The sequence below is a fragment of the Pholis gunnellus genome, assembly GCF_910591455.1.
Source record: "Pholis gunnellus genome assembly, chromosome: 10".
In the NCBI taxonomy this organism is placed as follows: Eukaryota; Metazoa; Chordata; class Actinopteri; order Perciformes; family Pholidae; genus Pholis; species Pholis gunnellus.
The window spans coordinates 7,248,260-7,268,649 of NC_136537.1; the positions used below are offsets into that span (position 1 = coordinate 7,248,260).

A 20,390-nucleotide genomic window follows, 5' to 3' on the forward strand; every position below is an offset into this window, starting at 1 on the left:
CGTTTCCCGTTCCTCTCCTATTCCACGCAGGTACTTTTTAGATTCGTCTGAAACAAACAGCCCCCTCATGCCGAGCGTGCAGACATTCTAGCCCGTCTTCCTGGCTGCTGAGAGATGGCCCATGCATTCCTGCAAGAGGCCCCGGTGCCTTTATCCCTGCAGGTCGGGGCTGCTGTCCGCCAGCCTGCACGGGCCACGTCCCCGCCCGCGTCCCTCGTCTCGTCTCTGCTCCCTGCCCGCAAGGGCTTAAGCAGCTATTCCTGAACTGGACCGGGCCTCCGGGTCTCAGCTGTGTCCCAGGATATCCCTGTACAGCTCTGGCACACGGTCGGGGTCCACAGGCCTGGGCAAGAAGTGTGTGAATTTCTGGTGCCGCCTGGATTTAGTCCCGTCCCTTGGTGTCCCGTCTTTGTTCAACGCCACAAAATAACGTGTTCCTTTGTCTCCGTGTTTGTAGAGGTTGGAGGAGTATGTGTTGTACCAGTTCTCCTCAAACTGCTCCTTGAAGACACACTCGGCGGTGAGTTTGTCCTGGAAACAAAAGGGCACAACATTAAAAGTAGTCCTGACTTGTGATGCAGAAACAGAAAAAAACATATTTAAGACACATTTCATTATTTTTCAAAATGTATTTTCTTGAAAATTGAACTCTCAAAATATGAGAACTGAATAAAAGCCTTGTCGGTCATCATCACATGGTCAAAAATGAGGATTTGGGCGACATGAATAAGCAACGCTGGTACTTACAGAGCCATACAGCTCTCCTTTGTCGTTCATCCCCAGATAGAGTCCACTGTCCACACCTCTAATGCTTATCAACCCAACAGCAAGGCTTATAAATTCCAAAATACCTGGAAAAGACAAACACAGTTGTTCAGTACAGACTTTGACAAAGATAAAAGAATATTAATAAAAAGTATATACAAAAATAGAATTAAATCTATTGACAAGATCTATACATTTGATGTTTTAAAATTAACAGAATAATATCATAAAATTGTTATTTTCATCATTCTTATTCACTCTTTCATTGTTGCTGATTCTTTCGACAATTACTTTGTTATACACGTTGGCCAATATATTGCTTCATATTTTATATTTATATATATAAATACATGAAAAGTACGCCTCGGTGTTTACCGGAACGACTGTGGTCCTTCCTCGTCCCTTGCACCGTGCCGTCCGGAAGTATTTCCAGATGAAACCCAGTTCTGCAGTATAACTGTCTCCTCCTGAGGATCCCTTTGAGGTGCGTTAAGTCCGCCGCGGTGCTCCGGGAGAGCCTGTCCCCAGGTATGAGGTGCTCCCCGAGAAGCATCGGACTGTCCCCGAGTGGGGTCAGGAGGAAATGGGACCCGACCTGCGGGAAACCATCGATGCCGTGCAAGACGCCTCCAACTTCCCCCAAAACAGCAGCAGCCATCGCGTTAAAAGCTCAGCGGGTAAAGTTCAGCGAGGAGGTCCGGAGGGAGCGCTCTTGCGTAGTGGACTACCTGGTTGCCACTGTCACTTATTGCATGTTTACTTCCACCTTACTTAGCGCGTGTACCCGTTTGCACACGCGGACGCGCGGATTTCTCTCCCCTGACATGAAACGCTCGCCACTGTTGCCTGCACCGATTTCTCGTCTCTCTTTTTCTTGTTTTCCTATTTTACCGCTGCGTCTTCATCAGCTGGGGGTCGGGTGGGCTCCAGTTGCTGCTCAGATAGCCCTCACGTTGCATACCTGTTCGCGGCGTGCTGCCTCGGTGGAGCCGTGGAGGACAGACCCGACAGGAGAGGACTCAGTAGTTAAGTGCGGAATAAACGCTGCAGTGCAGGTAAAAAGCAGCTCCTGGAAGGGTTTTGCGTTTAAAGTGGCAAGGGGTGGCGAGGCAGGTGCAAAACCACAGGACTAGTAATGGGCGGGGCTGTCACAGTCCAGACGTGCCCTGGCAAGGATTTGTTTTCCTTCTCCCGGGGCATAAAATAAGAGAAACACAGGGAGAGAGAGAGTTGGTGGTGGGGCTGTGGTGAACTGAGCACCTGCTTTACTTTAAATTAAAATAAAACACACAAAAACTATGACACTTTATATCAAGTACGTCAGTGTGTGTTTCTATATATGCTTGTGCGACGATTTCAACATTTCCTTCACTCTCACGAATGTGACGCCCCGTAATCCCAGAGGGACTTGAAATACCCACGGCATGTCTCGCGAGCTCGGAGCAGCAGGCGGCTCGAGCTGCTCTGCTCTTTGCTGTGTGTGTGTGTGTGTGTGTGTGTGTGTTCAGTTACGACACCTCAGTGTAAACAGTCATGGCTGCCCTGCGCAGGCTTATCCCTCTGCTCACTAACAGCTTAAGAGCAGGGACGCTCGTGGCTCGGGGACAACACACATCGTCGAGGGCGACAACAGCGCTGAAAGTTGTCGCGGCTGGAGCGTGCGTCACCGCCGCGGCCGGAGCTGCCTATTATTATCACCGCTGCTCGCTCGCCGGTAAACGCTCCGGCTTGAAGAGCCGTGTCGAGGCTCGACTCTTGCATCTAGCGCTGCCATCAGTTTCTGCAACCGATAAGGTACAGTGGGACCTTTGTCAAGCCGCGCGGCTTTATAGTGAGAACGTTCAGCTCACGTGGCCTGTACTGTGGTGAGAAACGCTCCACTTTTAATTTCCTACATCATTTTTTCATCTTAACATTACAGTAACGAACGGAGCATCTGCATTTCCCGCTGCCTAGAGATCATATCGTGCACGTGAAAACTACAATAACGCTAATGTGTCGTCAACATAAGGAGCTGTCCCCGACCTTTGGTGCTGAAACGGCAAAACGGTCAGAGGCGGTTCTTAGATCACGTGACCTAATTGCTGCCATAAGTGAACGTTTTGTCTGCTTTTTCTGAATACATGTCGCATAAATAGTATTTACAGTATAAAAATTAAGACAAAATAAATATAGATAAAGTCTATACTGTATGTGCATCTATTTATGCTATTTCAGAGCAACAATTAATCAAATAATCTACCAATAAGCAACTTTTTGGTAAATTGATTAATCATTTAAGTCGTTCCAGCTTCTTTTCTTTTCTGTCTTTGATGTCATTGTAAAAAATAAACAAGGAGTTTTTGGCACAACATCACCTACTTCCAATTAAATTAATTAATAAAAATAATATTATGGATTAATCAGAAACAAAAAATAACCATTAGCTGCCGCCCTGGATACCGGGAAAAATGGGCATATTTTCCCGATCAATTGATTATTCAAGGTGTTGTTGATACATTTTCTTTCAATTGATTAATCAATTACTTTACTAATCATTCTAACAATAGTTTGCAGGTGTTGCATCATTATAATAATGATTTTCCCTCTATCAGATGTTAATGTTACAAGATACAATGTGTATCTTTCCCCTAATAGCCTACACACCACCTCTAGCAAGTATCTTCAGCTCAGCCATGCATGTGCTGACCTTGTTGACAGGATTTTAATAGATCACAGGGGACGTTAACAAACAAGTAAACCTGGTCTGGTGTGCACACCTCTAGCAGAACATTCCTTGTTTCGTATGTGTGGGTTGGAGGGAGGACCGCTCGACTGGTGGCCACAGGCCGCAGGAATCCATGAACACAGGAAACTGGACACTGGGGCTTGGCGGAGGGGCTGACATCTGTTGAGAGGTGGGGGTGGTTAGAGGGGGTTTAATGGTTAAGCAGAGGGGGGCACACATTCCCTGGGTGTTTGCTCTGTGCCCAGTGGACCTGGCACTGTGCCACGTGACAGAGAGATCCACTCTGTCTTCACCAATCCAGCCTTCTGATCTGGCTGGGTTTGAACAGTTGTAGGGACATTATCTGGTGCACGGGGATGACAAATATGGCTGACATAACATGCGCCCCATTACTAAATTAAAGCAAGCACGGGCCTCTTTGTTCCATGTGAGCGAGGCTTTCCGTGACAAGAAGAGCTGCTGTGGATTTCATAAAATGCATCTTTCAGACGGTGTTATCACTGTGTTGGTATGATTTGAAATATTTCCTGATGTTGTCTGTGTGTGTGTGTGTGTGTGTGTGTGTGTGTGTGTTTTCAGGCCCGGACCTATGGTCTTGACGATGGAGATGTGTACATGTCGTCCTATGAAAACAGATTCCGCCTCTTCAGTTCAGTGGAGTATGAGGGCCAGCTATACATGACGCCACTCAGCTTCATAGAGTCTGTCACTACGAATGAACCCAAGAGTGAGTGCTCTTAGTATCCTTCTCATAATACTAAACGTCCTCTAGAGGAAGGGAGGAATCATTACTGATGTTCGGGTTTAACAATGAATCAATTAATCTATTGACAGAAAATGAATTAACAACAGATTTGACAATCAATTCAATGTACTAAAATGTGAGGGTTTGCTCGTTTTCTCTCTCTCGTTGTTGTAAATTGAACGTTTTTGTGACTTTGGACCGGTGATCTGACATAAACAACTTGATAACGTCAACATGGGCTTTCTGAGGGATATTAATATATTATTATATTTTCGGGAGTTAATAGCTATATTTAAACCCTGATTTCTCTTGTTGCAACAAAAGGTCTTGAGTTCCTAAGAAGGTTCCTGGAAAAGTTCCTGCGTGGAACCGGGCCAATTCAGTTTGTCTAGAAAGGCAGAGGACACAGTCTCTGATGTGATTACATTACTTCAAGACTTAAGATTCATTCCTTTTTCTTTGCAAAGTGCTATCAATGGTTTTTAAAGGGAAGGTCGCAGTTTCCTTCATGAATACTGCCAGTGTGCTGCACTGCAGATGCTACACTGCCTGACTGTAAATTAGCCACATTTGTCAGCAACCATTTACTTAATTACACCTCCATCAAGTCATCAGATAAACCCCCTTCATCCGCCAATTACTTGAGATCAGAAAAAAAAAATAGTCCTTGTGTTTTTCTCCTGCGTTACTTGTTGCTGAGGGCCTGTGAAGTGTCATCATCAGACAATAAGTTGCAGCTTGCAGAGCCTCAGTCATAACACCTGCATAAAGATAGGCATCTTTCCCAGCAACCCCACTTTTATGGCTCATTTATGTGGCAACAAACTCGCAGAGACCCAGAGAGACCAAACAACTGAGCATGGATGTCATAAATGTAACGATAAGACATTCGCATCACTGCGATTGATTATGGTGTGAGGCGTGTGTGTGTGGCCTGCTGTCAAGTTTTGGACATGTCTTCACTGGCATCTAATGAGGGCGGTAAATAAGGGGCACTAATGTGTTAACATACCGCGTGCCATTGTTCTCTAATGTGTTGCAAAATAGCCGTCGTGGTGTTTTATGGTTATACTGTGGCCGTAAAAAGAGATGTGTTTCTGAGAGGATGGCGGAGTTCTGGCCATTTAGAAGTGAACCATTAGAGTCAAAACCTAAAGTGCTGTCATGTAAATTATTCATATCAGATCCATGAGGTATGTTTTTGTGAAACAATAAGTGAAATGAACAAATACATGCTCCCATTGAGGACAAAAGCTCACAAAGTGCGCAGAGGAAGCCATCACTTGGCAATCATAATCCCAGTTTTTAACGCAGGCTCTAAAATGTGTCAGTGGAGGGTTATTGTCACTGTTATCGATGCAGTTCTCCGGACAGTTTTTTTTCTTTTTTTCCCCTTTTTACAACACCTCCATCTTATCTTCTGCTTTATTGACCATCGGAATGCGTTCAGGGAGACGTCTGTCCACATGAACACCCGTTTTCACTTTTGTTTCCCGGTTCTATATTATTAATATAGAATTCATCGTTGAAATTTGTTAGTATAAGTCACCAGTGGTATTCAGACCATTTACTTCAGTAAAAGTTATTTTACCACACTGTACAAATACTCCACTAAAGTAAAGGTTTGGCCTTCAAAACTTTTTACTCAAGTAAAAGTATTCTCAGATTATCAAAATTGCTTAAAGCATCAAAAGTTGGCTGCGTTCATGTGTGTTGTATTTTACTGCTGTAAATGTTTTAACTCTTTATAAACTGTGGGATAGTTTAGTCTACAGATATACATCATATTCTATAAGATCATTATTTTGTTTGTGTGAGAACCACATTTCTCTAGAAAGTCAAGAGTTTATTTGATCAGTTTATCAGAAAAAAACTGAACTTTCTGTTTTTGTTTTCACTGGACAGGAAAGGTATGAAAAAAATGTGATCTGAAATGCAACTAAAGCTGTCAGACAAATGTAGAAGAGTAAAAATAACAACATTTAGAAGTATAAAGGTGCATAAAAAGTAAATACTGAAATAAATCACAAGTACCCTGACATTTAAATAAATGTCCTGTAAAAGTCTGACAGCATGCACTAACTGTGAACCTTGTTCCGTTTAGGTAGGAGAGGATGGAAGTCCCTCACGAAAAAGGCAAGTTGTTCTGTCATCAAAGCACTTGTTGCTGTTTTACAGAATCTCTTCATCTGTGTAAAACCTCTGTAATTACGGTAATGCCGACAAACGTCGCATTACGTTGTGATTGCTCAGGATTTAGAAATGAATGAGTGATTTGGGATTTTCTTCTATTCTGTCAGGACTTAGACAAGATGCTGGCTGATACCCCGCCTGTTTGGAAAGGATCATCCAATTTGTTCAGAAATCTTCGTGAACGAGGTGAAGTAACCCGCTCCGTCTGCTGCAGCTCTACACAAGCACCCATTGACTTCAAGCGATTCCCCTTTATTCTTTTATTTTTTTTTAAAGGCCTTGCACAGAGTGTGCTCTAGTGGTGCGTGTCAACCTCGTATATATTCCAGAGCAGTGAGTGTGTTGTAAATACTATCTTATCTCTCCATCGCTCCGGTAACATGTTGTAGATTTATTCTGAGGTAACCTCTGCAGGGAATGGTCCATTGATTATAAGCATAATGATCCTACGCACTCTCTCGAATAAACCATGTGATGAGTAAGAAGTTTCCTGGAAGGAACTATGTCATTTGGTACTAATTATTGGGAAAGTGAGAAATTCCTTGAAAGAAGTTGTTCATTTATTTTCGAATGCTTTATACTGTATATGCATTGTATTGTATGTAGCGTGACTGTAACAGGCATCTGTGACTGTTAAGATGAGCTGTTAAAAGAAGGCAATTAATAAGAATAATTAATTCAACAACTTCTCTATTTACCCTATCATTTATAACAAATTGCAATGTTTTTTTAGGAGATTGGAAAATATTCCAAACATATGGATTTAAAATGGTGATGATTAGACTTGAGTAACGTTGGCACATTTTGCATCACAATGAAGACTGTTAGAGCTGAAACTCTCAGATCTGAATCATTTATTCAATTAGTCGATCGACAGAAATCTATTTGGCACCCGATGCACCTGGAGAATGTCATTTCACTTCAAGCTTGTGTAATATGAATGCGCTCTTCGCCTGCTAACTCCGATTCTTAGCATTAAGGAAAATGAAGTTGTTAGTGTGAGTGAAGACCTTTTTAAATGTTCCCACCTGGGCCTGCACGCTCCCGCTCAGTATGCCCTACGAGCCAGTGGAGCATCAGATCTCACTGTTCTGCTCTCTCCTCTGTTGCTTTAGCTAAGTGCCAATGCTGGGATTCGGGGCTTTTAATCCTGCTGTTAAACGCTGCGGCTTTGTCAGGGGGGGGGGGGGACTGGATTGATCTGCGAACAAAGCGTCGCTTTGGAGAATGAGGGAGCCGTTTGAACCCGACTATGTCGAGACATGTCCCACCGGCCACCCCCCTGATCACCGCGGACATTATGAAGCCTAAGAATGGCATTGGATTACATCTCCGGGACTGCCACTCTGTATGAAGTGTTGCTGTGGAATTCTTTGTATTGTCTAACAACATCTACTTGAGCTCAGAGGCTGAGCTGCAGGGAGGAGGAGGAGGAGGAGGAGGAGGGGTGGGCTCCCACCAGGAGAGTGAAGGTGTGTGGTATTGGAGAAACATGGCTGGAATCTGAAAAGTTTTTTTCTCTCTCTCTCTCTCCTCAACCCATTTAAGCTTTCAAAGGCTTTGAAGCCAGAGATCTGTTGTCATTATCAGGCCGTACCTGCCAAACAGAGAGAGAGAGCTGGGATGACAAGAACTTTTTTTTCCCAGATGAACTTTGTCTAATGGCATGCATCACTAATTCTCTTTTCACACCTCAGTTTGAACACGTGTTTCACTTGCCTTTACCTCCACTCATTAACAGCCTAGAGACCCAAGCAAAAAAAAAAAAGACATCTTTGTTTGCTAGTTTAGTCCCCCCCCCCCCTTCCTTGCAGCAAACCCCCCGTACCTGAATTCTTTTCCCATAACACCCAGAGCAGTCACCCAGAACTATCTGCGCTCGATTCTCTATCTTCCCGAGCAAACAAAAGCTTGGGAATGCTTTCAGAGTCAGAGGGGAGAAGCCTCCCGAGTCGACCGAGATGTCTCCTGACACTCACTCTTCCCTTCTCCGTGTCACACAACAAAGGGAGCTGAAGGACGCGACACAAAAACCTGAATCGGCCGTTCCCAAATCAGTGACAGATCACTTGAGAATGTATTACACCTTGTTACCCGAACGGGATCAGAAGCCGTGGGTCTTAAATTTGTTTGGGTTTGTGTCCAGATAGGTCAGCTCAGTTGTAAAGCCTGTGTTTGTGTGAGGGGGAACACCAAGCATGAGGTAAAAGGCACCTTTTAAGATGTTATCAGTGAGGGCGAGAGGATTACTCTTGTCTTAAGGCGTGCACTGTTTCTTTGGATGGCTTATTCATCTCGGGCGCATGACTTTGAACATCTGTAAACACCCTCAGCTTACAGGTTAATGCCATCGGATGCCGGCTTGTGTGGAGAAGAGGTCATTTTAGCATTTCAGTTTGTCAGCTTGACATTTTTTTTTGTTCTTTTTTTTTTCCAGGTGTCATCAGCTACACAGAGTATCTCTTCCTGCTCTGCATTTTAACAAGCAAGTATATATTTTACTGACTCGAGGAGAACTATCTTGAAGAGACTTAACTAAAAAGGTGACTATTCATTGTAATTCCTTTTCCATTTGATTTCAGAGCCCCATGCAGGCTTCAGGATTGCTTTCAACATGTTTGATGCAGATGGGAATGAAATGGTGGACAAAAGGGAGTTCTTGGTGGTGCGAGCCTCATTGATAATCAGATATGATGAAATGCATTTGATCCATCGTGTCACATTCTGCATAATAACTTGTCATCTTTTCACCAGCTAGAGGACATTTTCCGGAAGAAAAAGGTCAGAAAGGAAGTTGCAGAAGACCCGCAAAGATATGCCCTGCAGGTATGTGTTGCTTTCAAATGCCTCAACATTTGTACGTACAAACAACAGATCAACATGGCCCTCAGCGATGCGGAATGTAAAAGGGGTTCCTGGTTATTATGAACAGGATTATCGCTGACTTTGCAGTTCCCCTCATTGTTTTGTTTTTTTCAGTTGCCTGCAAATTTCGCTCTCCATCTTTTGCCATTTTTAGCAACAAAAAAACCCTCCACTGCACATTACTTGTCCGGCAAAAAATGCCAGATAAATTTAGCAGCTAGCAGCTAGCCAGCCAAAGGGCAGATATTTGTGTAGACTGAGTTGGTGTAGAACAGAGCTAAAAGAAGAGAAGGATATTGGACTCATATTTGTAAGGTGGAAGAAACACGACTCTAAATCAATGCTTATGTTGTTCAGTGTTCAGTGATATGTCAAATGTCGTCCTTTCAACTCGTTCTGCTGCCCCCAAGTGGCCAAATAAAATCTATTCATTTAAACCTGCATTCATTCATTTAGCCACTTGGGGACAACACACTGTTAATACAACAAGGACATATTATCACTGTATAAAGTGTTAGCAAGCGGTTGCCTATTTACACATCAGGCAGACACAGGGCAAAATTAGCATTCCTTTGGAGTCGTGTTTCTGCCAGCTGTCCAATATTCAGTCTTCTTCTAGCTCTGTTTGAGTCTACACCAACTCCTGAGGGAAATATCTGCCTCTTTAGCTAAATACTGCGCCGTGTTCCCCAGCTAAATGCTAACTTTGTCTGTCTGCCTGTTCACCTGGTGCTGGGCACCAGGTGAACAGTGGGTTTAATGAGAGCAAGTTTCGGGCCGGAAATCCAAACAGTGAGCTAAAGGAAGCTAGAATGCTCCATAGAGCTGAACGGGACTACAGAGTCAGGTGATTCTCTTTGGGTTTCTCACTACGAGTCCTTTTATTATTGATAAAAAAAAGAAGAAGAAAAAGATCAGTGCAGCTTGACATTGATCTGAATCTTAAATTTGAACCAGTGTCTAACAGGACAGGGCTTTTTTTTGTTCCTAGAGAGGACTGCACAGAGGTGAATGTGGTCATACGGGGTAAAACATGTCTGAGGCTTTCATCTCTTTAGTGCCGTCTTGTGCCACATGCAGGTGGATGTAAACAGGCAATGCTGAACAGAGCGATAAGAGCGACTCTTTGAGGTCTTATCGCACAAACACAACACGGAGGAGCTTACTCTGCCGCGACAAACGTTAGCATCTCTGGACGGTCTTGCATTAATCTGACGCCCGTATAACGCATCAAACAGATCATTAGAATGGGTACTCTAGATTTGGAAACATAATGATGCTTTTGCAAGAAGACAAAGTTGAGGGTCATGTCACGTCATATAAATTTGACGGCTATGACTTGAAGAAAATCAATTGATGGCTTCAAAAGTAATTTCCAACCATCTTCCTGTTCTAAAATACGCTGTGAATTATAAATGAATCTTCTCTCTCTGCTCGTTTTTTTTATTTCAGAGCCTGCAGCTGTACGGTCAACGCACATCCCAGCCGCACAGTGTATGTATTGTTCTCTCTCCCTGAAGGAAAATGGAACCGTTCTGCTTGTTGCATGCATTTTTGGCATGCGCGCCTCCAAAGCTGAGATCTATTTTGCGCACAGCACCCGCATGTGTGTCTGTTAACAGCAGGATTTAAAATACAACACTGTGTACTTCAGCATTATCTGACATTGTCTTTATATGTGTGTGTGTGTGTGTGTGTGTGTGTGTGTGTGTGGTTAGAGAAGATGATTCATGTGCTTGCCTTTTGTCAGCATTGGGCGAGAGATTCCACCTTAAAAAAGCTTTTACCTGAAGACTGACAACATTTCGCCCAGACCCCCATGTTTTATTTTTACAGTTTCTTGAGGAGTGGTATTTGGGCTCAGGTTACCTTTTGTGATGGCTTTGACCATGAAGATGCCAGTCAGTGAGGAGAACTGTGAAAAGCACTCAACACACACACACACAGGCAAACCCACAATCTAACAGAGGGACGGTGATTTCTTCTGTCGTACTGTAGGTATCGTTCCAGCAAAAAGTTCAAAAGTCAAATATTTTCAAAAACACAGGCTTTCCCCGAGCATGTCCTAATTACAAGTGTTTCAGGATCTGTTCATGGGATGAGTTGAGTAACAGCGCAGTGCATTAAAGAGTTGTTCCGTAATTAGCTGTGGGATCACGTCCTCTCTCTCTCTCTCTCTCTCTCTCTCTCTCTCTCTCTCTCTCTCTCTCTCTCTCTCTCGCTCTCTCTCTCTGGGGAAAAGCGACGAGGCGCAGAGGAAGAGCTGTTTAATCAGCTGGCTCACATTCACCCTCAGGCTTGAGAGATAAATATTATGAAATGAAGCAAGCCATACTTATGAACACGTGTCTACGCCAGCTGGCTGTTTCTGGTTGGCTGTGTGCTGATGCCACTTTTGAATGAGGTGATGTCGAGACACGATAAACATAGAGAATAAAGAAATGATGGGGTGAAAAAACAGAATGAGAGCGAGAGGCAACAATGTGGTTCTGTTAATGACTGGGAGTTGGAAATCCACATTTGTTTCTTAACTACTCAAGGACAGATTCCCTGTGATCGTTTCATTGCACATGACACCAATTACAAGAACATTGTTGTTGAAGGCTGTGCCTCAGTAGCTGTAGTTAAAGTCGTCCCACAGCAGGCGGGACAGTGAAAACAGTGTAAACTGTAATAGTGATAATGGTTGGTTAGTCAGAGATCTCATTGGGAAAAAACAACTTGAACTTGAAGACTCTGAACCATAGACTGTATATAAGACGTGGACGTAGTCGTCGTGATGTCATCCATTGGTTCGTGGACTACGGTTTTCGAAGCCTCGAGTTCGGAATTTTGGCCGTTGCCATCTTGGTTTATTGCCGTCGCCATTTAGTTTTTTGCAGCCTATCTATTTCAGTCTAAATGGACCATAGTTTACTAAATGAACATGTTAACAATATGGAATGAGGTAATGAATAAAGTGAGACGTTGGGTTCTTTTCTCATAGACTTCTATAAAATGGGACTTATTTTTGCAACCAGAGGAGTCGCCCCCTGATGGCCGTCAGAGGGAATGCAAGTTTAAGGCACTTCAGCAACGGCTTCACTTTTCAGAAGCGGAGGTTGCCTCTCGCCCTGAACTTATCTCACAAGACAACGATGTCTGATAACTTGCATTTACCTCTCAGCTTAACATCAAATGATGACAACCTGGCATGACTCACCCTTTGGCTCTCACGCCTTGCATGCTTTGGACATGTGTTAGCTGTGTTGACTCAACGTCCTGCCAAGAGGCTGCATGCATGGCTGCAGAGCAGGCCCACGTCAGGGCCGATGGGCCTCTCAGATACACCGCTGGCAGCCCCAGTCTGTTTCTACCCGTCTGTCTCTGATGTTTTTTGGTTGTTTTTTTTTTTATCTGACTTTTCATCTTCTTTCCAGTCTGTGCATCTCTGTCTTCCTGCCTGCCTCTGTGCTCTCCACGTTTGTCCGTCCATTTTCCTTCTCCCAGATGTGTTTTGTCTTCTAACAGCTGTGCTTCAACTGCTGCCACAGGTTCTTGAAAAAGACAGTCAGCATGTGGAGGCCCGCGGCATGTGGGATGTTCTCAGACGTGGCACAAGTCAAGTTCTGTTTTCTGATCTCACCGAGGTAGCCATGCCCTCATTACTTTGGTTATACAGTCAATACTGTGAACCAGGTTATGACTGTCCCATGTTAGCACTGTGGATTTATTTATTTAGTCTTTAGCAAGCGCAAATACTGACTAATATCTCCTCTGTAGCATGTTTGATGAATCTATTGCATGGCACGTGTTTGTATCGTGCAGAAATGAGAAATGCTGGCCCACTGTTTGGTTTCAGGCACGGTGAAAAATTAACCATTAACTCTTACTCGACAGCAGCACCTGGGTATTAACTAACATCTTTGCTTCAAGCTTTCGGTGTGGTTAGATTAAGTCATTGTTAATGTTTACCTGGTGTTTTCATGATACACTCTCAGTTAGAAAACAGCTCATTCTGGAAGCTCAGATTGGGATTTTGTGCAAATTGACTCAATGTTTGGATAAATCATAGCTACTTAAAGCTATGAGGCTTTAAGTAGCTATATTAATTAAGTCCTTTCCCCTCTGTTACCAGGTGGATGAAAAGACAGAGACAACGCTGCTGGTGCACTTCTTTGGAAAAAAAGGCAAAGCTGAATTGAAATTTGAAGATTTTTACGAGTGAGTAGAAAACCACTTTGTTCGCTCTGTAATTAATTAATATGTCCCCGAGAAAATGATTATCTCACGGTGTAATAAGGCCATTAATCATTTCCATGCCTCCGACGGCTAAACCGTGCGACTATGTTAAGTGTTCCTTTGTGCATGTGAGTTTGTGGTGGTGGCGTTACCTGTCAGCGGTCCGTCTCGCTCCTCCAGGTTCATGGACAACCTGCAGACAGAGGTGCTCGAGATAGAGTTCCTCTCCTACTGCAAGGGCCTGCCCACCATCAGCGAGGAAGACTTCGCTCGGATCCTCCTTCGCTACACCAACGTGGACGACGTCAGCGAGTATCTGGAGAACGTGCGCCACGGCCTGCCGGACGAAAAGGTGCGCCCCCTTTTTCCCCCTTCTGATTCGTCATCACACGTCATCATTACCTCTGACATGTGATGACACTGACCTGCTGAAACAGATGGTTCTTCTTTCTTGAACACATATTGAAAGATTGAAAAGATAAAAATACATTTTTCAATTACAATTTGTGGTTTTAAGGGAATTACGTGTTGGAGCTGATTGTTGAACGACAGTTTATCTGTCTGCCCAGTGAAGAGTCTCCTGCTACAATTCAGGTTGACTCCAGATACAGTCAGTCAGTCAGTCAGTAGGATAAAGCCACTGTGACACACCTGACACCCTCATTGGGACAACAACACTCGAGGACGTCACTGCGCCCGCACACAAAATAGTTCCATGTAGGCCCGAGCAATGCGGGGAAAATCAAATATCACTATATTTTTGACCAAATACCTCCACACCGATATTGTGACAACATTCTAGGGTTGATTATTGGTGGTTTTACAAAATATTTACACAATGATATTTTTTGATATATATTTTTTGATATTTTTTGAAACAGCTAGAACAGTCTTAATTTCAGAGATTTACATCACTTTACTGTAATTCCGCCTGTAAAACCAGGAAATGACTTATTACGATGTTCAAAATCTAAGCCCTAGTTCCATGACGTCACTCCCAGAAAAATAACAAACTGTTGTTTTTACGTTGCGTTTTTTTGTACAGCTTAAACCATCTAAATATAATTTGTTAAATGTATGTAACCTTCTCATCTCACTCCCAGACAGAAAGGGAAGAAGTGTTTTTCGCAAAATGTTGAACTATTCCTTTAAATGAATTAGTTCCCTTTCACAGACTTGCACTCTGTTGTTCTGTGTGAGTGTGGGACGATTCATTTCTTTTGGTACCGCCCGCTGAATTGTCTGTTGAGTGAAACATCCTCATTTTCAGCTTTAATTTGTTTTTCCTCTTGGCGCGCTGAAAAGACTCCGGCAGCTCCTCAGCCACCTCGAGTAGCCTGTTGCTAGATCTCCATTGACGATCAAGTGGGTCTCGTCGTAAGGGGCTAAGAGATATTTTATGGCCCTCGCCTTGTTAAAACAGCAAAGCGACACAGATTAGTCATTACTCCGTTTGTTCGGCCGTGTGTGCTGCCTGTTTGGCGAGGCCCCCGGCGAGAGAAGGAGCTAGTAGCTGCGGGACGCTTGAGTGGAGATCAATAGACTCAGTGTTTGAGTCATCAGCCAAGCCTGAGATGTTTGGGGATTCATCACTTTTGTTGTTTTTGTTTATTCAAGTATCAGGTTAATCTGCCTTAGAAAAGTCTGCAAAACGGGCCTGACCTCTTCCCAAAAGCTACAATCCCCCCCCCCCCCCCCAGCCGCTGACAGCTCAGCGTGTCCATACTGCACAGGGGAAAATCCAGCAATGTATACTCTGTCTGTTTGGGTGTGTTATCTATCTGCTGGCTTCAAGGTCCCACACACACTAAAGGATTCCCCCCCCCCCCCCCCTGCAGGATGAAAGGAAGCAGATGATGTGCTGTGTGAATCGTAGCGCTATATCCTTTTGCTGGAGTGTTGACGCACGCAGCCGCTCGCTGTGTGCGCGGCACTTCACCATTTTCTCGCGTTGCAATTCGCAAGCTTTGTGTTTCGCGAATAAAAAGGTGTCGTTTTGCTTGTCGTCATCTCTTCGCAGGGACTCACCTTTGAGGAGTTCAGGTCCTTCTTCCAGTTCCTGAACAACCTGGAGGATTTCACCATCGCCATGCAAATGTACAACTTCGCCAACCGCTCCGTTGGTCAAGGTGAAGACTCTCAGTTTGTAGTCATGTTACGGCGGCACAATGCTTATTTTCTGTAGTGAGGCAAACAAACCATCCAGGTGACCCACAATCGTTGTGATTTTGTCTCAAGCTAAAGTAATGTAAATATTGGTAGCAAACATCTGTAATGAAGACTACGATCCCCCGATCAACTGTTTTTCTTCCCTCCTCAGAGGAGTTTACCCGCGCCGTCTACGTGGCCACGGGCATCAAGCTGAGCCGCCACTTGGTCAACACGGTCTTCAAGATCTTCGACGAGGACCGCGACGATAAGCTCAGCCACAAGGAGTTCATCGGCGTCATGAAGGAGCGCCTGCACCGCCGCGGCGGGGTGAGACGGCAGAGGCCATTTATGGCTCTTTTATGACTCTGGAGGTGACAGAGCTGTCGGCGTCTGGACTCCGCAGCAGCACTGGCTGATGTGAATGACACCAGCTGGTGTTGGTCTTTGTGAGCTGCTTCTTAAAAATAAAAGGGGACCACAAAGAGCTCACAGACGGACACATGGATGCAAAGACAAGTCAGATTTAACAGGGCGAAGGACAAAAAGGCCAATGTGGGTTGATGTTCAGCACAGATAGACTGGTTTATTTTCAGAACACAGTACTTAAGCAGCTATTAGCATCACAAACACCACAGCTCCTGTTTAATTACAGCTCTGAGTAAGCGCTAATTATGTCTCTTTTTTCTTTAGCTGGTGGTAGACTTAAGTTCCTCCACACCACAACGTCTAAATTACACTCCTGCCACTTTTTATTACTGAAACACACCTCACCGTTGGGTTGGCGACTAGTGGTTTTTGTGAAATTATACTGCCATCTAGTGGGACACCATGACATTGACCCTCTAATAGTATTCCTCTCTCTTTCTCTCTCTCTCTCACACACACACACATAGGGCGTCAGAGTGGAAGAAAAGTTCACCTCTTTTAAGTCCTGCATGAGGAAGCAGCTCTCAAGAAAATAGGTAAAGTATGTTCTCATCCTGTCAGCATTCTTTGTTAAACGGGGCAACAATAAACAATGCTTAATGTGAGGTTGGCTAATGCAACATGATTTGGGTTTCTAAACTGTTCCGTAACAGCGTTTCCCAGCCACAGTATCCCAGTCAGTCTTTTCAGATGTTATTTTCCTAAAGGTCCACACTCTGCTCGCCCGAAGCATTGAGTTACACTGTATTATTAACGCCTGATCAACTGCCACCAGATACCAGCTTAGGTCTGCACACCAGCAGTGAGCAGTGCACTTTAAAGCTGCGTGTATAAATGTTTCAAAGGAAATGCACCTCCTGGGAGAGGGCTTGATAATCTCAGGAGAGGACTTGATCTGCATGTTTTTTCAATCAGTTTTGAGAATTTTGAGAGAAAAGACAAAAAATGTTACCATTTTGCTTCATTGTTGTCATTTGTTTTGTTTAAAAATGTGAAAGTGCAGTGGACAATTTATATTTCACTTCGGTAGCATTTACATTTTCTGACATGACTGTAACCTTGCTGGCAGATCTAGAGAGAGAGAGAGAGAGAGCGAGAGAGAGAGAGAGAATAACAAGAACAATGTCAACAAGGAGCGTCACAGTCCTGAGAGAGACAAGGACTCTTCCTCACCTCTGTACCTTAAATACATATTCTTAATTAAAGTGTTTAAATCATATCTATAATAGTTATATATATAATCTTCATCTGAACGATTCCACAAATTCACACCACAAACTGAAATACACATTTTTTTGTTGTTCTCTGTCAAGAAGTGAGGTGTTTCTTGGTACATATTTTGTGCAGGTTTAAGTTTTACCAGATCCATGAATTTCAAAGCATGTGACTCAAAACAGCGTGTTAGTGTGTTAGTGTGCTCGGGTCGACGGTGACGTGAGGTGAGATATTCAACGATCACAACTATAACTCTTTATTGTTATACAACAACGCTGGCACAATTAAGTCTGTTAACTTACAATGAACAAATCAAATGCAAAAAAACCAAGTATACGACAACAAGTACGTAACAAACCACAGAAAGAAACAAACACTGTAGCACTGACTGGTTACAGTTCATGTGCCCACCTACGTTACTGTGGAAACAGGAATACACAACTCCCGCTGTCTAGCAGCTGCTCGGCCGTAGCGGGCCAGAGGCACACGGCACATGACACAAGTCACATACTTTCAGCTCGCAACGCTAACTTACAATAGTATGTACTTACAATGCTTGTGTTTGTGTATTTACCCACAGTGTTAGTACTCTATACTATATTATAGGATGCTTATATCCTGGAATCAACACCAGCCAGTCAGACGGGAAGGATTGCATGCACAGCTGAGGCTCTTTATTTAGGTTTTAGGAGCAGGATACTCGCACATATTATACAGCAGGATAAAGACACACATTTTGAATTCCTACAGTGAATAAAAGATACTAGCAGATATTTGGTTTGGTGCAAAACGTTGGCGCTGCACGCTCATGAATCACCTAGAGAACCTATGGAGGGGGGCAGAACAGAGAACTGGCTGGTGGGAGAAGTGATGTTGCGCAGGAAAAAGAAACGTTAGCCCAAGAGAAAAGTTTTAAATTGCCGGTAGTGCGCACTGAATTCATCGCAGTTCGTGACAGGCTGTTGTTTCAGGACCATGGACAGCGCTGTTTCTCGCGTGCAGGGGATTCGTGCGCCGCAAACAACAGGCCGTAACAGGCACCAAGTGAACGATGCAGCACCCAGTCCCAGTCTCTGCAATAGCTGCAGCAACTTTGTTGCTTCTTGAGCTGTGTCTTCTAAGTCATTTGAAAGGGCAAAGAGCTGTGAGAGCGATTAGTCCCTTACTGCAACACAGGGACATCCGTTTGACCGCAATAAGTTGAATCCAGCAGCCGTCGTTAATGTTTCTGCGTCCCAATAGTCGGGATTGTCATCCATGACCGTAAACACGTCGACGCAGTCGCTGCTGCTAGCACCACCACAGAGACACATTTTTCTGTTTGAAAATGGCGTACGCGTTTCTGTCCCTCTTTGTCGGTTGATTTAGGTCGCCGTGACTTCTTTTTTTTAGCGTTAGCTACGATGAATGCGCTCTGACGAAGTGACGTTCAAATCCAACTGTGCGCATTTCCAGTGTAGACTCTCGTTTTTTCATATGGAAGGAAGAGCATTGCTGGCATATTTACATAAAAAGACACTACGAGTTATGATTTTTTTGCCCACCTGGACCGATGATTGTTCTACACAAATCTACATATGTAAACTTACATCTGTGCTGGCATTACGTCCCATGTTCTTCTTTAAATTAAAGTAGATAGAAGTGAAATGTGTAGATATGTGGGAGAACTATTGCTCCTTGCTGCTTGTGTGCTACAGATCCACAGCTGTGGTCACTGCAGAGGACACAGATTTGTTTCTGCACACTTGCAGAACTGCTGCTGCACCACGTGACTGTTTGATCAAGAGGTGTACTGGTTTCTGCTCCTCTGTAGTCTAACGTATTCTGGTTTCTCTGTAGCTAATACATACAAAAAGAATTGGCTGCTGTTCTGTTGTGAGAACGAGATGATCCACAGCGTGTTTACATTTACAAAGTGTCCCACTGGACTTGTGTTTACCGTTCTCCCTCTGCTCTGTCACCAGGTGGAAATCCCATCATCGGCGCCTGTCTTAACTGGACGAGCGGTGCCTCCTCTTTGCTCTCTACCGGGGACAGAAGGGTTAATGCATGCTGCAGCATCTTATTGCACTACGTTAGAAGCTTTTAAATAAACAGGATGTGGCGCACACAGGAAGTGGTCAGCCTAATGGGAAGCTGTTACAAGTGGTGAAGTAAAGTTAACGGTGTTGCAGGAGTCTAATTTGAAGTAGTTATCTAACTACTTTTTGCTTGCTCAGAAGATATTGAACTATTTATTGATTGTAAATATGTTGATATCAGTTTAAGATTGTTAACACTGATTTTATTTATTTAACTTAAAAGTCCAACGTTGTCTTATCACTGCTCTGCCAGTGTGTGTTGTTCAGTTCGAATCCCCGTTTGTCCCGAGCTCCATTCGGTACGGTGGCGGCAGCATTGCTCACATACTTCGCCCTCCCACCGGCTCTGCAGCCCCCTGCACAGATCAGCTCAGGACAGCACCTCCCCTCCTCCCTGTCCTCCTCCTCCTCCTCTCTCTCTGCAGCTAAAATCCTCCAGGATCCCCCAGAGCCGCAGCAGGCTTGAACAAACTCATTCAGTCTGTGGCGTTTTCACTGTTTAACTACAGGCAGCTACCAGTGTTAATCATTTCTCAGCTGATAAAAGAAAAGTGATATTTTCTTGCCACTGGCAGGGATGACCTCGATATAAATAAATATGCAAAGAATTAAAGCCATGTGTTTGTTCCACTCTTGGGGACACTCAGCTTAAATTAGTTTTGGAGCAATACATTCAAATTATCTTCCCTTTATGCTCTCTGAGAAAGAGTTTACACTTCATCTTCTTCATAGAAATCCTCACTTGTACTACAGTACAGTTGCAGTATGTGAATTCTTGATGACCGTTGTTTCCTGGTTGTAATGTTTGCTTTGGGTGGAGCTATGTACTGAAACGAGATATCAACATGTTACATGCTGTAATATGAACCGGATTAGTCAGTCTACCTCTTGAAGAGTTTTTGGAAACTTCTCGCCGCGTGTCGTTCTTTTAAACCAGACCTCGGCTGTTACACCGATGCATTTATAATGACATGGGACAATAAATACAATATAAAACATT

At 43.9% G+C, this 20,390-nt stretch overlaps 2 protein-coding genes across 2 annotated transcripts; one reads left to right on the forward strand and one right to left on the reverse strand.

Annotated features, from left to right (window-relative positions):
* Positions 1 to 285: 285 nt before the first annotated feature.
* Positions 286 to 1,423, reverse strand: fgf20b (fibroblast growth factor 20b; the record flags this gene model as incomplete). Its single annotated transcript, XM_079167296.1, has 3 exons — positions 286 to 531; positions 748 to 851; positions 1,141 to 1,423. The coding sequence occupies 3 exons, from the start codon at positions 1,421 to 1,423 to the stop codon at positions 286 to 288; spliced, it is 633 nt and encodes a 210-aa protein (XP_079023422.1).
* Positions 1,424 to 2,298: 875 nt separating this feature from the next.
* Positions 2,299 to 19,377, forward strand: micu3b (mitochondrial calcium uptake family, member 3b; the record flags this gene model as incomplete). The annotated part of the gene is given in 16 exon segments (XM_079167868.1): positions 2,299 to 2,559; positions 4,073 to 4,220; positions 6,343 to 6,374; positions 6,539 to 6,617; positions 8,869 to 8,915; positions 8,918 to 8,920; positions 9,016 to 9,096; positions 9,186 to 9,257; positions 10,749 to 10,790; positions 12,830 to 12,925; positions 13,414 to 13,499; positions 13,698 to 13,869; positions 15,538 to 15,646; positions 15,838 to 15,995; positions 16,562 to 16,630; positions 19,274 to 19,377. Coding segments are annotated over 15 exon segments (1,455 nt in total). The 3' UTR covers positions 19,274 to 19,377.
* Between the last annotated feature and the right edge of the window lie 1,013 nt (positions 19,378 to 20,390).